General features: G+C 47.5%; 3 protein-coding genes across 3 annotated transcripts; 1 reads left to right on the forward strand and 2 right to left on the reverse strand.

The window, feature by feature from the left end:
• Positions 1 to 1973: 1973 nt before the first annotated feature.
• On the reverse strand, positions 1974 to 3260 carry FIESC28_10408 (uncharacterized protein; the record flags this gene model as incomplete). The annotated part of the gene is made up of 1 exon (XM_031164540.1): positions 1974 to 3260. One exon carries the CDS (start codon positions 3258 to 3260, stop codon positions 1974 to 1976), a length of 1287 nt encoding a protein of 428 aa, XP_031011366.1.
• Positions 3261 to 6432: 3172 nt separating this feature from the next.
• On the reverse strand, positions 6433 to 8574 carry FIESC28_10409 (uncharacterized protein; the record flags this gene model as incomplete). The annotated part of the gene is made up of 2 exons (XM_031164541.1): positions 6433 to 6506; positions 6555 to 8574. 2 exons carry the CDS (start codon positions 8572 to 8574, stop codon positions 6433 to 6435), a joined length of 2094 nt encoding a protein of 697 aa, XP_031011367.1.
• Positions 8575 to 9659: 1085 nt separating this feature from the next.
• Positions 9660 to 11695, forward strand: FIESC28_10410 (uncharacterized protein; the record flags this gene model as incomplete). Its single annotated transcript, XM_031164542.1, has 3 exons — positions 9660 to 11160; positions 11211 to 11312; positions 11571 to 11695. 3 exons carry the CDS (start codon positions 9660 to 9662, stop codon positions 11693 to 11695), a joined length of 1728 nt encoding a protein of 575 aa, XP_031011368.1.
• Between the last annotated feature and the right edge of the window lie 1969 nt (positions 11696 to 13664).

The following is a 13664-nucleotide window of genomic DNA, read 5'->3' on the forward strand; positions in this document are numbered from 1 at the left end:
AATCTATCGTAGTATTCCTCGTTCTCGGTCAGGCTTGACGCCTTTTAGTGATCTGCCAAACATGCTCTCTGCGGGGACATTTGATGTTCATGTCCCACCCCTAGCGTCTACTACGAATTCCCGAGGCCCAACATAATGCCCATTCAGTGTTTTCGATGCCCGTCAAAGTCGTCACGATATTTAGAATTGGTGTTTTGGCTCGACATGCCTTGCATGCATCGGAAATGATGCCTCTAGTCCCCCTATGGCGTCTATGTCACTCGTTCATATTATTGTCACTGAACATCATATACACGCTTCAGATATCAGATCCATTTCCTGTTCCTTAAGTGTCACTCCAATCTTCTTTGTCTTTGTTTTGAGCGGGCCTTGGATTTTCAGTGGCACAGTAGAAAGTTGGCCGTAGGCCATATACCACATCGTAGAATATAATTACACTGGCGAATAAATACTCTACCTCGTCCGTTTCGTTCCTTTATCATGTTCATTATGTATCATGAGGTGTTTTGTGGTCTCGGACGTCCCAGGTTGTGCTGTCTACCCAGCTGTTCGCTTTTCAGAGGGGCAGCTCTTTCAAACCACACCCACCGACCGGCAGCTGCTCAGGCCCAGGCAACACTCGATGCACTCCTCAACTCTTCCCTTCCCATCCTCTATCTCGAAGACTGAATGATGAATCGTGTCAAGTTGTCCTTATTTTTTATTTAGAACACAACAGTTTTCATTGTTCTAGTTCAAACTACCCAGGTCAGTTCTGCCATCTTGTTCGCGTTCTGAACACCCAACGGAAATTGTTCTAACGCCATATTCGCTTCACAGCTAGCATGATCACGATCCATCCTTCCTGTCTCTATCGGAGCGCTATCGAAGTTGCTCCATTCTCGACTTTACTACAACCTTCAACTACAAATCGATACTCCTTCTCCCTTCTCGCACGCTCTTCCAGTCAAGTCATCGTTGATCAACTTTTTAGTTCTGGTGCATCACGAACAGTAGCTACACTTGGAGGGAGGTTTGTCTTGTTGCCGTTCATCTCTTCTTCTTCTTGTGGAAATTCAGCCAGCATTATATCACCAGCCAAGGCCTCTTTGACAACCAGCAAGTTCACCAGATCTGGCTCTATGGACCGGCACAAGAGCGGGCCGTTCCAAGCATACTCTCCGCATTCCTACTCACGGACCTAGAATCATCCCTGAGTCTTGGTGGCGATCACAAGAACTATTTGTTACTTGAGATCGGTCGTTGAGGATGACTTGCGCCAGGCGCTGCGATGGTCTGGAGGTATACCGTAACTCGCGCTACCCATCCACATACTTAGGAGCTTAATACTGACTAGCCGTACGACATTATGCAAGTCCTAGGTTACAGAGCGTCTTCGCTTGTCATTGCTATGTTTTTCGGTTAAATACAATCTACGGCTTCTCCCTATAACGATGCAAGTTCAAGATCTTTGCTCTGACGACTTTCAGAGTCTTGTTATTCTGCTGCGGGCCTGCAGGGATATTCGATCAGAAGTCCAATCTTCGAAAGACATATTCGTTTCTCTCAGGTAAGTCACATACTATCGTTACTCGCATCAGCAGTAATACTGATTATATCTTCCCATAGCGCGAAGAAAGTACAGGATACCTGGATAAAACCTCGAATCATTCTCCGACTAGCAGACGGTCTTCAAGACGAACTCAGACCAGGTTGCGTCGCTTTCATAAAAGACTCGAAATACATGGTCTTACCCAGGCATCATAGCATCAAGAGACTTTACACAATATATAGGGGCTTTGCAACAGGAAAGGCAATTGCTAGTTATCAGTGAGAATTCAACTTGATTCTTCTATACTATGCTACTTTGACTTCAGTCTATCCTACAGACGCGCTCTCCAGTTCAATCTGATCATATAGCGGGCATTATTCATCTCTAAGGTGGTATATATATCCCGTCTTCCAATCATATCTCCAGGTATCCTACTAACCTATTATCTGGCCTTAGACTCAGCCAGGTCCTCCAAAAGCTCAGAAGCCCGATCCGCGCCCCCAAGCTCGTTAAGCTCGTCACCCAAGCGTCCTGCTCTCTCGACATACCCCTTGTCGCACAGTATCAGCCTCGTGGCCTTCCGAAGCTGTTCTGCCGAGGGAGTATCTGTCTTGAGATCGATTCCTGCCCCAGCCCAACCGACACGAGCTGATGTATCTTTCTTGTCCTCTGTTTGGCCCGCGCATATCAGAGGTACTTTATGAGACAGGGCTTGTGTTATACTTCCGTATCCGCCATTTGTGATGAGAAGACAGAGCTGTGGCAGCAAAAGATGGTAGGGAATCCATTTGACATATCGTACATTTGGTAGTTCTCCTATTCTGGATGTCACCTCCTCGACATGGGGCGTTGCTACTAGTAGAAGAAGTTGAGGGTCATTGCAGAGAGCCTCAATGGCGGGGATAATCAGCGATGTTGGGTCCATGGCCAATGTCCCCTGGGTTATGCCGACAACACGGGGATGGGCAACAATTTCATCCCATTGAGGCGGCAATTGGACATAGTCGGTCTGGATCTGAGTGACTGTTGGTCCAACGAATTTCGTGTGCTTTTTCTGCTCTCCTGGCTTCGGGAGCAGCTTGAACTCCAACGATGGGGAAGAGGCCTGGATGTGAAGAAAGGGGCTATAAGTGAAGGACTCAATGGGTTCACCAAACGGCAAGTTCTTTAGTCCCAACACTTGTCTCTGCGCATTTATCACAGGCCTCAGCAGGTATGGCAAGATGATCCATTGAGTGATGAGATGATGCAGGTAATTGCAGATCAACCAGAACAACGATGCCGAAGGACTCTCTCCCGACACCGCCTGAGGTGCTCCCCAGCCCGACATGTACATCGGAATCACCCCAAGAGTTGCATACGCAGGGATCTCTCCCAATTCGCACAGAGCTCTCGCTCCATAGGGCATCACATCGACTAGCAGCAGATCTGCTTTGAAGCCGCCCCGCAATACCCGACGATAATCGCTCACTTGGGCGAGAAGACGAATTTCCAGACGGTCATACATCTTGTCGAGAATTCCAGTCTCATTCTTCTCAATGAGGGGCTCATCGACAATGGCGATGGCTTCTGTTGGGACGAAGGTGGCTCCCACCGCTCGAACGCGGACCTCGTTGTCGGCGCTGGCGAGCCATACTACCTGATGACCCCGACGGATGAGAGACTGGGCCACAGCCTGCATAGGATATGTGTGGCCCGCTGGGAAGTGGGAATGTAGGAGGATCTTCATGTTCGCTGCTTCATATAATAATGAAAGAAATAATCGTTATTTGGGCGACGTAGAGATTGTGTAATGTTGAGACTGTAATTGGGGGGTTTTCGGTGAAGTGCTTACATGGCATGGATCTTGTACAGTACCTACGGTACAGCGCAGTGACTCGCTATTACCTCCATACTAAAACTACCTACGTGGGGCCTGGAGAACATGGGGTAAATATTAGCCAGAATCTTCTCTCTTTTTGGAGTAAATGAATCAATTGGAGGCTCGGAATGACTTTCTCTAGCAATTAGATCCGTTCTAAATCAAGTTTGAGGAGGATGATCCTGGTTTCCTTCAAGTCACACATAAGGTTCTTTCTTATACAGGTTGAAGTTACCCTGTACCATATCATTTATAAGTAGTTATTTGATGAATCGCCATTGGTTTTTACATTACTTGTATGATTAATTATTCTATTACTTCCTTTTTGTTATCCTTTTCATGCTCTAATTGAGGGGAAACATTGCTGTCTGTTCACAAGATCATGTTGTTGAACAACACTGGATTTCCGGAACACCGAGAAAAGACCCGCCTTGGCGGCTTCACCTTCCTTTCGCCCACCACTACAATAACAACAAAGCGGGCAAAGGGGATTAAATAAAGACAGTGAAATTTCGACTGCAATATACAATCTCTAAAAGGAAACATGATGTTTCTGCGAAGCTCTTCTCCTTCAATGGTTTGAACAAAAGAGACTTGGTCTGGCTGCAGACCAAGTCCAACCAAAATACGGCGCTCTCTTTTACATTTCAACTTCTGCTAGACTACTATCCAAACGACGACTTCTATCTTCCTAGCAACCGCCTCAAACCTCAGCTCAACAGTACTCAACGATACCCCGCGACATCTTCAACCTCTTACTCTCATCTGTCCTTCCTCTTTCTCTCAACTGCCCCATATTATTCACCTCGGCATCAAGCTCACCGAAATATCTCCTTATTCCCCTCCGACGACAACAACGCCTTCGAATCTCGTACAATCACGTCTATGCTAGATAAGCCAAGTTCGAGCCTCGCTAGCATGTCCTTCTTCTTCGGGAACAATTTCGTACGACAAGCAGCTATGACGTGGGATGGCCAGGGTCCGCAAGGTTGTACTCCGATGCGCCTTGACGCTATCTTGCTTCCCCGCGTTCATATGAAGCTATAGGCATGGTCCCATCGTCTTCAGTATATTTCTGTTTCCCGGGGTAGCTCGCGTCTAGTTGCCGCTTAGTTGCTAGCATTGGCCGTAGAAATGGTGGCGCTGGCCGCCTGGACACCAGGCACAGAAGAGGACCAACCCAGTGAACCATGGTTGACATGAACTCGACTTGCCTTCAATAAGCGGACCAGGGTGTTATCCACAGTGAGAATGACTCTGCTGTAAGTAGTCTTGGACCGACGAAGAGAGCATGCTAACCGATACACAGGATTCAGCGAGGGCGCCGCAAGCTCACTGGATCAGTGCAAAGGGCAAGCAGAGCCGACAGGCGCACTCGAAAGAAGGCCGTCCAGATAAGCAGTCACCTAGAAACTATGTCAAAGACGCGTTATCAGAGAAAGGGCTCAATCTTTCGACAAAAGCAATTGGAACGGTTGGAGTCGACAAATACCCGGAGACAACAGGTTTAGCAATTTGACCCCTATGGGTTCCACATACTGCAAGCACTTCGTTCATGCAAGTCAAGCAGGTTCTCGGAAGATCAAGGCGAAAAGGAGAGACGACTGCTCTGCGCTGTTTCTACCTTGACAATGAACGCCAGCGGCGGCATGGGCATGGGCAGAAACAGTCCGCTCCCTTAGCCATAAAGATGGTGAGCTTAGAAAACGGAGGATACGTAAAGTATACTAACTTGGATCTTTAGATAGAAGCCTCCGACAACACCACATGTTTCGCTACAGAAGCATCTTTCTTCGCAGGGAACATGGAGCAAAAGACCCCTGCAATGCACTACTCGTCAGGCAAATAGTCGCTGGAAATGAGCTCTCTCCTGGCTGCAACTCGATCCCGACTTTTTACGAAGCAACTTGCCAACCATTCAGGTCAAAACCATCCTGAGATTCAACGCGCTGGCTCTGAGTCTGCAGATGCTCCCCTACAATCGCCAGAAAGAGTCTCCTCGGAGTATTGACACCGCCACTTCCCACTGGAAAAGACCTTCATGGACCTCAGGATCTGCTTGGGACGGGGAATGGTACTGTATGCAAGCAATATAGGAATAGAGTAGATGATGTGGAACAGTTAGACAATTGTCCCAAAATGCAAATTATGCTAACTAGATTGCAGGGAAATGTAGCAACAGTCTCATGGTGTCTTGCAGTTCACATCAGGTCTCGACTATTGAAGCAACAGGATCACTCAACAGAGCGGCAAGAAGGGAGGAGGATGTGAGGACACAGTGCCTCTGCGAGTCCTATCTCGCAGCCTTCCAACCTGATACAAGGCCAATCCATGAGCGTCAGGTCACATCAGCACACGAATAGCCCTCTGTTCTTCCTCCCATCCACATATTCTTATGCCCACCTCTGCAAAACCAGTCTCCTGGAGCGCCCCATCAGGTACGATGGCATCAGTGACTCAAACTTGCCCATGAGAAGCACGTTGAATAAATTCTCTGGAATTTTGTGGTGCCCGGGAGGTTACTCAGAATCTCTGTGCAGTGCTTTTCGGATGATTCTTATGAAGTAGAAAATCCATCTTTGGAGCATGGTGCGCCGACAAGGGATCAATAGGACCCCAGTACAGAATCATTATGGTTACAAATCCCATTACAGCTCCGAAGCCAAAGCTATGGCCCTATCTTTGAGTGCTTCATCAGGCCAAATGCTCAACTTGGATTATTGGATCAGGATTTATAGCGTTCCACTACGACATACTGTGAGTTCAAACCCTTAGGTAGTGACTGGGCCCATTGAGCTGTGAGCAAAGGGAAAGTTTGAAGCGATCTGCAATGTGACAAATGAGCAACATTCGGTATTAACTCTTTCTCTCTATCTCCCACAAGAGGTAAGCGCAGCCCGTCTTGACGCCATACTAGTATGCTTTCCTATGATTCTACACCTGCAACATATAGTCAAGTTTCCAAGTTTCTCCAATCTCCAACATACTAGCGGCCAGTCAAGACGCCATCCTTCTATAGATATAGTCAGAATCCCTCTGCTCAGTTCTTCTTCTGCTCTTCGCTCTCTTCCTCGTTCTTCTCCTTTCCATCTTCACCGAACATTGTCTCCTGGGCTGGAAAATTGTCAGTAAAAGAAATCGAAGTCGATCTTTATCACTTACCACTCCATAACTCAGCGTAAACGCCATCACGATCGATCAACTCCCGGTGTGTGCCCATCTCTGCCACCTGTCCCTCTTTGAGGACAATGATAAGATCAGAATCAAAGATTGTACGTAGACGATGAGCGACGAAAACACTCGTTCGTCCCTTCTCGCGGAGAATGCTGTTGATGTTCACCATGAGAGCCTGCTCGGTGTGTGTGTCCAAGGCACTGGTTGCCTCGTCAAAGAAGAGCAGAGGGGGGTCCTTGAGCAGGAGACGGCTAACGGCAAGACGCTGCTTCTCTCCACCCGAGATCATGAGTCCTCTCTCTCCGACCTTGGTATCATAACCGTCGGGGAATGATTGAATGGTGTTGTGAACGTGGGCGCGCTTGGCAACAGCGACAACCTCTTCATGGGTAGCGTTGATGGAACCATATCGGATGTTGTGCTCGACTGTGTCGTTGAAAAGAGGAGTATCCTGGGGAACCACACCAATAGAACGACGAAGAGACTCGAGGTTGACATCACGAATATCTTGGTCGTCAATCAAGACTCGACCAGCCTGGACATCGTAAGATCGGAACAAGAGACGCAACAGGGTAGATTTTCCACATCCACTAGGGCCGACAATAGCAACCTTCTTACCAGCAGGAATCGTCAAGGATAAATCACGGAGAATAGGGCGGTTAGGATGGTAAGCAAAGTTGACATTCTCAAACTTGATTTCACCACCCTTGGAAAGAGCCAAAGGTGGAGCACCGGTCTTCTCCCTGATGTTGGCATTGACCTTCTGAAGGTTGAACAGAGTCTCCATATCTAGCAGAGACTGTCGGAGTTCACGGTAGACGGATCCAAGGAAGTTGAGAGGAACTGAAAGCTGGAAAACAAGCTGGTTGACCATGACCAAGTCACCAACAGTCAGAGTGCCCTCAGCCACGCCGTTGGCGGCAAGGTACATCATTCCTGTAAGTGCCGATGAAAAGATGATGTTTTGTCCACTGTTCAAGAAAGCCAGAGATGTCGCAACCTTGATAGAGTTCTTCTCATACTGCTGCAGAGCCTTGTCGTATCGTGCAACCTCAAACTTTTCATTGTTAAAGTACTTGACAGCCTCGTAGTTGATGAGCGAGTCTACAGCCACAGTAGAAGCCTTGTTGTCCGCTGCGTTCGCTTGTCTTCGGAACTTTGTTCGCCAGGCAGTAGTCCAGATAGTAAATGCCGTGTAGCTAACCATTGTCAAAACAGTGAGAGCTGCAAATTTGGCGCCGTAGTTGTAAGTCAGAATTCCACAAACCATGCTGATTTCAAGCGCAGTTGGCATAATGTGAAATACCATGCTAGATAGAATGAAACTAATTCCCTTTGTACCGCGGTCCAGAGCTCTGGTTAAACCACCGGTTTGCTTGGAGAGATGGAAAGTGAGGTCGAGACGTAACAGGTGATCAAAGACATTGCAGGCAACTCTTCGAATGGCGTTTTGAGCGACAGAAGCAAAGACAGCGTTTCTCAATTCTTGAAAGACTGTTGCGCCAATTCGAGATGCGCCATATGCTAGGATCATGGCTCCAGCAACCGTTGTCGCAGTACCTCCAACAGCAGCAATGTCAATGTTCATGGAGTCAACAATACTTTTGAAATAGAAGGGAACCTGAACATTGAGAACTTTTGCGCCAACTAGTAGAGAGACAGCAAGGCCGACTCGAAGCTTAGTACCCCAATCATCCTTGGGCCACAAATACCGAGTCATCTCCTTCATGATAGCCCAATCGGCCTTGCGCTGCTCTGTCGCAGACTTCTCGGTCGTCGCAAGAGGATCATTTTGTTTCGTCGGTTGCTTCTTAGCGGGAAACACGGCTGATGGTGTCGCGGTCTTGGATTTCGAGTCCGTGGGTGTTCGAGATTGTTCGCGACGCGGGGCTGAGGTCCAGAAGGTCTGTGTAAGACCCGGTCTCTGAGACGCTGCAGACAGTCGGAAGAGCGCCGGATTGTACCGAGGACATGCCCTCGATGAGCGCTGCAGCAATTGAGGGATCATGTTGGCGTTTCGGCTCAACGCGAGCTCATCATGGGATGTCTGGGTTGGTGGGATGGCGGGGAGCTGCCCAGACTTTTGTCAATGCCGATAGCGCGAGACAGATAGGTAGAGAAGACAACAAGGTACCGGAGCTGCCAGGGACCGACCCTTCGATATGGGGATGTTTAGCTGCAGTCCGGTAGATTAATCTAGTTGTCCAAAAAGGTGTCTGGTCCAACCCAGAGGGCTATAAGCAGTGATGATGAAGGTCACATAAGGTAGGAGCGGAATGATGCAACCAATTGAGGCCTGAGGCAGCCGAGGTCGGAGTCAAGACTTGATGGCATATATATATAAGGATTTGACTTGCACTATTTTCCCATATTCGTTTTGTATAATTGAGGTTCAATAAGCTCGAAATCAAATTATTAAGTTGAGTTGAGTTTCGTGCACGTTAATCACGTTGAACGTCAACTTAGACCCTGGCTACCCGCATGTTGGTAGGCAGTGAATGGTCCATCGCACAACCTTGATGAAACTATCATTAGTAGGTATGCCAACTTGATCCCGTTTGAGCCATGTGTGTGTATATGTGGGAAACACTCGGGGTTTCCGCTTCTTATCCCGTCGCTCAGATTTTTACTATTTCTACATAGCGATGGCAGTTCAGGTTACTCAAATGTAGTCTATAATTACTGTTCACAGGCATATTGTTTCACCAAATATTATCCTTTCACGAGATATAAACACAGGATAATTATGGCTATCTCTCATAATAGAACTGGTACATATTCCTGTTCACTTCCCAAGAGGAAACTACTGGTGGGTGAGACCAATGGTCCCGTCCATCGGGCTATTCAGAGTTACACCAACCACTGTGACGCCCTGGCTACAGTGCACAGCCCTACAACTCACGGCTGAGTAGAGAAACGCAACGCCAGTCAGCATGGGCGGGTCTGGTCCATACAAGCTCGAGCTTTGCACTTGATCTTCAGCAATAAAATTGACAGATTACCTCAACTTCATTGTGTCTCTTCAAAGCCTGCATTTTCCAACATAAGGAAGATCTACAATTACTGACAAAAGTTTCGTCTTCTTCGCCCAACATGGACAGCCTAGAGGCTTTCCGGGCACATCTCAATGAGACTCTCATCCCCCACGCCCAGCGCTATCCCCTACAGGCTATCCTCGTCACAACAATAGTCCTCTTCATCACAACGAGACTATTCACAGGAAGCTCTTCGTCAGCTAGAAAAGATGGAGCAAAGACGCCTCCTCTCGCACCTTTCTGGGTTCCTCTGTTCGGTCACGCTCCGCGTATCTTCCTCAGTCCCTCTTCTGCCTTGACGCGCTTCAGAGATCGATACACTCAGGGTGTCTTCTCAATCCGACTGTTCCAGAGTATTCACTCTTTTGTTTTCCGGCCTTCGCTGGCTGCTCGTCTACTTGAGCAGCCGGAATCTGTTACCGACAAGGAGTTTGTTGCGAGACGTATCATGATGACCAACTTTGGTCTTTCGAAGAAGGATCTTGCAGATTATGACAAAGCTGCTGCTGAGGTTCATGAGGTGACCAAGAAGTATCTAAGCGATTCCCATTTGGATGACCTAGCCAAGGCTACTCTCCGGGATCTCGACGACAATGCCGCCGATGTGGTCACATTCAATAGCTATGCTACCGATCAAATGGATTGGGAGAGAATGGCCAATGCAGAGCTTCTAGAGAATATGGGTGACGAAAAGGTGATGGCCATCGACTTTTTCGAGCTCATGAAGACCTTTGTTGCCAGAACTGCTACAATCTCTGTCTTTGGCACAGACTTTGTTGAGATTTATCCCGACATCTGGCCTCACCTCTGGATCTTCAATGACGCATTCCACTCCTTGGCCATGGGTGTACCTGTTTGGGCTCCTTTCCCCGGCTCTCAGCGAGCTAGATTTGCTTTAGGTAGATTGCTTACCTTTATGCGGGAGTTCCATGGCGAGTTGGACAAGTTTCTCAGCGACGAAGAACCTGCTACGAAATGGCAGGACTTTCACACTATCAGCCCCCTTGTCCGTGCTAGAACTGAGGTCTATCGAAAGCATGGTCTATCTTCTGATGTACGCGCTGCATTCGATGTTGCCCTTCTCTGGAGCACGACTGTCAATACTACATCGCTCATTTCATGGTCTCTGTTCGAACTATATCAAGACCCCGTTCTTCTATCACAGATTCGTGAACAAATCACGCCATATGTCGAAGTTGTCCAGCCCAAGAACGATTTCGGGGGCGCAGTCTGGATCCCTCCTCAAATCAAGAAGCTTGACCTGGAAGGCCTACTAACAAAGTGTCCTCTATTGGAAGGCGTGTACCTCGAGACACTAAGGCTCTACGGTGGAGGATGGTCGGCGAGATATGTAAAGGAAGACGTTACGCTCAAGGATAAGGAAGACAGCTTCGTCCTGAAGAAGGGAACTTTTGCGCATGTCATTAATGATCTTCATCACTCTGATCCCAGAAGCTTTACCGACGCCAAGATCTGGCAAGTTGGACGATATCTTGAGGACACTGTGGATAAGGGAGTCAATACACAGAAGATCAACCCCTACACGATCAAGGCATCAGGTATGCACATTCTTTCGACATATAATTGGACTACTGACTGACTCTTTTAGATGGAACACTAACTATGTGTGACGACTCGGCGTTCACTCTACGGAAGGTCCTTATGTACATCTCAGTCTTCATCTCACTCTACAACCTCGAGCCGGCAGGAAGTGAGAGGTGGCCTTCGCCATCAATTGTCAAAGGTGTGGCTTCAGCACAGCCGTGGAGGTCAGTCAGGTTATGGGTTAGGAGAAGGACACCTCCAAAGGCCAATTGAGTTGATTGCTCTTGACAGAGTATTGTCAACATGCTCAAGACACGTATACCAGGTCATAGGTGTCACAATACGAGAATTATTTAATGACCATCTCAAGATGCACTTTGTCTACTCTTTGGAGACCTATCTTATCTACTGAACATGGTACCAGGCGGTGACACTTCCTGCATTGCTGCTCAGCCGGAACTGTTCAGATCGCAAACTGTTTACATGTCAAGCCCCCGAATTCTACACATCGCAAGCCGTGTCTTTCCTCGCCCATTGACACCGACCTGAACCTGATGACACTCAACCTGTTCCATCATCCCAGTCCAGTGAACCCTAGTGGGGCGCGGTTCAAGCCTGCTCCAGCATCAAAAATATCCACAACATCAAAAAGACAGCTTGGAGAGATCTCTCCCCCGGGAAGGCTCGAACTTCCGATCTCCCGATTGTCTGCAAGTAACAGTCGGACGCTTTAGCCAACTAAGCCACAGGGGATAAGCTGATTTGATGATGGTCGCTTTCAGGTTGAGGTATATGTTGTTGCGCGTGGTTTTTGACGGCGCATTTACGAAACAAAGCTCGCGTAGACATGATGGCCGTTTATGTGTCAATTGAATGTGTTGTTGATAGAAGGTAAGACGAAGCTCAGAAGGAGACGGAAGTAGCTGTTTTCAACAACTACAGGCTGAATGTTTTGTTCCAGGCGTTAAATTAATCAATCTAGAAGGACCTGTTGCAATTAAACTTCACCATTGTGCCTTCGACTAGACGATTCATTCGGCTGAGGTACAGCCTGCCATGGTAGCCCAAGTAACATAAAACAAAGCAGTGTTGTCAAGAGGAAAAAGAAGTCCTTTATCACCCATCGCTCTAATGCACAACCGCAACAGCTGTCTTGGAACTACCAACTAAGCAAAGCTTTTACCGGAACACCAAAAGAATGTGTATAGGATTCTAGAGTAAGAGACTGGAACCAGTAAAAAGAAGGCGGGATTGGCAAAAGAAACTCCCCCGGGAAGGCTCGAACTTCCGATCTCCCGATTGTCTATTTAATAACAGTCGGACGCTTTAGCCAACTAAGCCACAGGGGATGCTTTAGTTGCTGTTGAAGATCGAGTCTCTAATAATGCTCCTGTACCCTTCAAAGTTGTTTTTGCGTGCATTGGAAACAAAATGAAACTCTCGCTTGTTGGTATTGGAGTTAACATCTGATTGGATGCGTTTCTGGTATATTTAACTTCAGTTCTTGTGTTTGTGCTACCTAGTAAATGTAGGCGATAAATCTTGCGGGTTAACATTTTGTTGTGTCTAGTTGACCTCAGTCTGGCGTTATTTAACAGAAACAACCCCCATACAATTCCGAAAACTGATCTGATATATTCAAGACATAAAAAGATCATGGCCAACAGACAATGGTATCATGCCATGTAGTAAAGTGTTGCAAATGCCTAATAGTCGTTGATGATACTTCACACCAGTTCGATCTAGCATACCCTGTATCTCCAGGTCAGGCAGGTTAGAGCCGATATCGCTTCGCCATGCAACCCTAAAAACATGACATGGGCTGTGAAAGCTTAGCCCTGTCTTTTCCATTTCATCTGTGACTTTCACAATCCTAAGATCTGATATGAGACCTTGCCAGTGGAGACGTTCTAAAATCCTTCTAAGTGGCTATGTTCATTGAAGGATGAAGACTGTGATGATCTTTGATAACGGAATTGGTAGTCTTCTGGAAAGTTACGAGTGGGCCTGTAAAATCCGTACATAAGAGCTGTTTGGTAGAGAACCCCAATGACTATTTCGTCATTGCTGCAGTACCATGGCGATCGCTCGCCCAGGGGTATGTCACGGGGCCGAAGATCTCGGCTCCGGGGTGCCGTTCTGAGCAATTAAACACCTGGGCTATGCAGAGGCTGAGTTGTAAAATACAGTATGATCTTGTTGGTGACCTGATGCTTGAGATAAGCGGTCTGTGATCTGCCTTGTGGAGTAGAAAGCTTCCTTTCTGAGGCTCAGTTGCCTCTGTACCTCATCAACCAATGACTGGCTGAATATGTGTCCCTAGTGGCAAGGTGGACTGAGGCATTGTTGGACAAGCGACCCTTCTGATGCAATATTCAATCCACAACACGATGCTAGGGCTGAGAAGCATTCTAGAACTTGTCAGATGGGTAACATAAAAACCGAGACGGCAAGACACCTTCAACACTGACTTTAGTATGGGAAAGGGTCTCGTTTTTTTGTGACCCACCTGCTTGTC

The sequence above is a fragment of the Fusarium coffeatum genome (genome assembly GCF_003316985.1).
Source record: "Fusarium coffeatum strain FIESC_28 chromosome Unknown BRIP53273_contig_307, whole genome shotgun sequence".
Taxonomy (NCBI): Eukaryota; Fungi; Ascomycota; class Sordariomycetes; order Hypocreales; family Nectriaceae; genus Fusarium; species Fusarium coffeatum.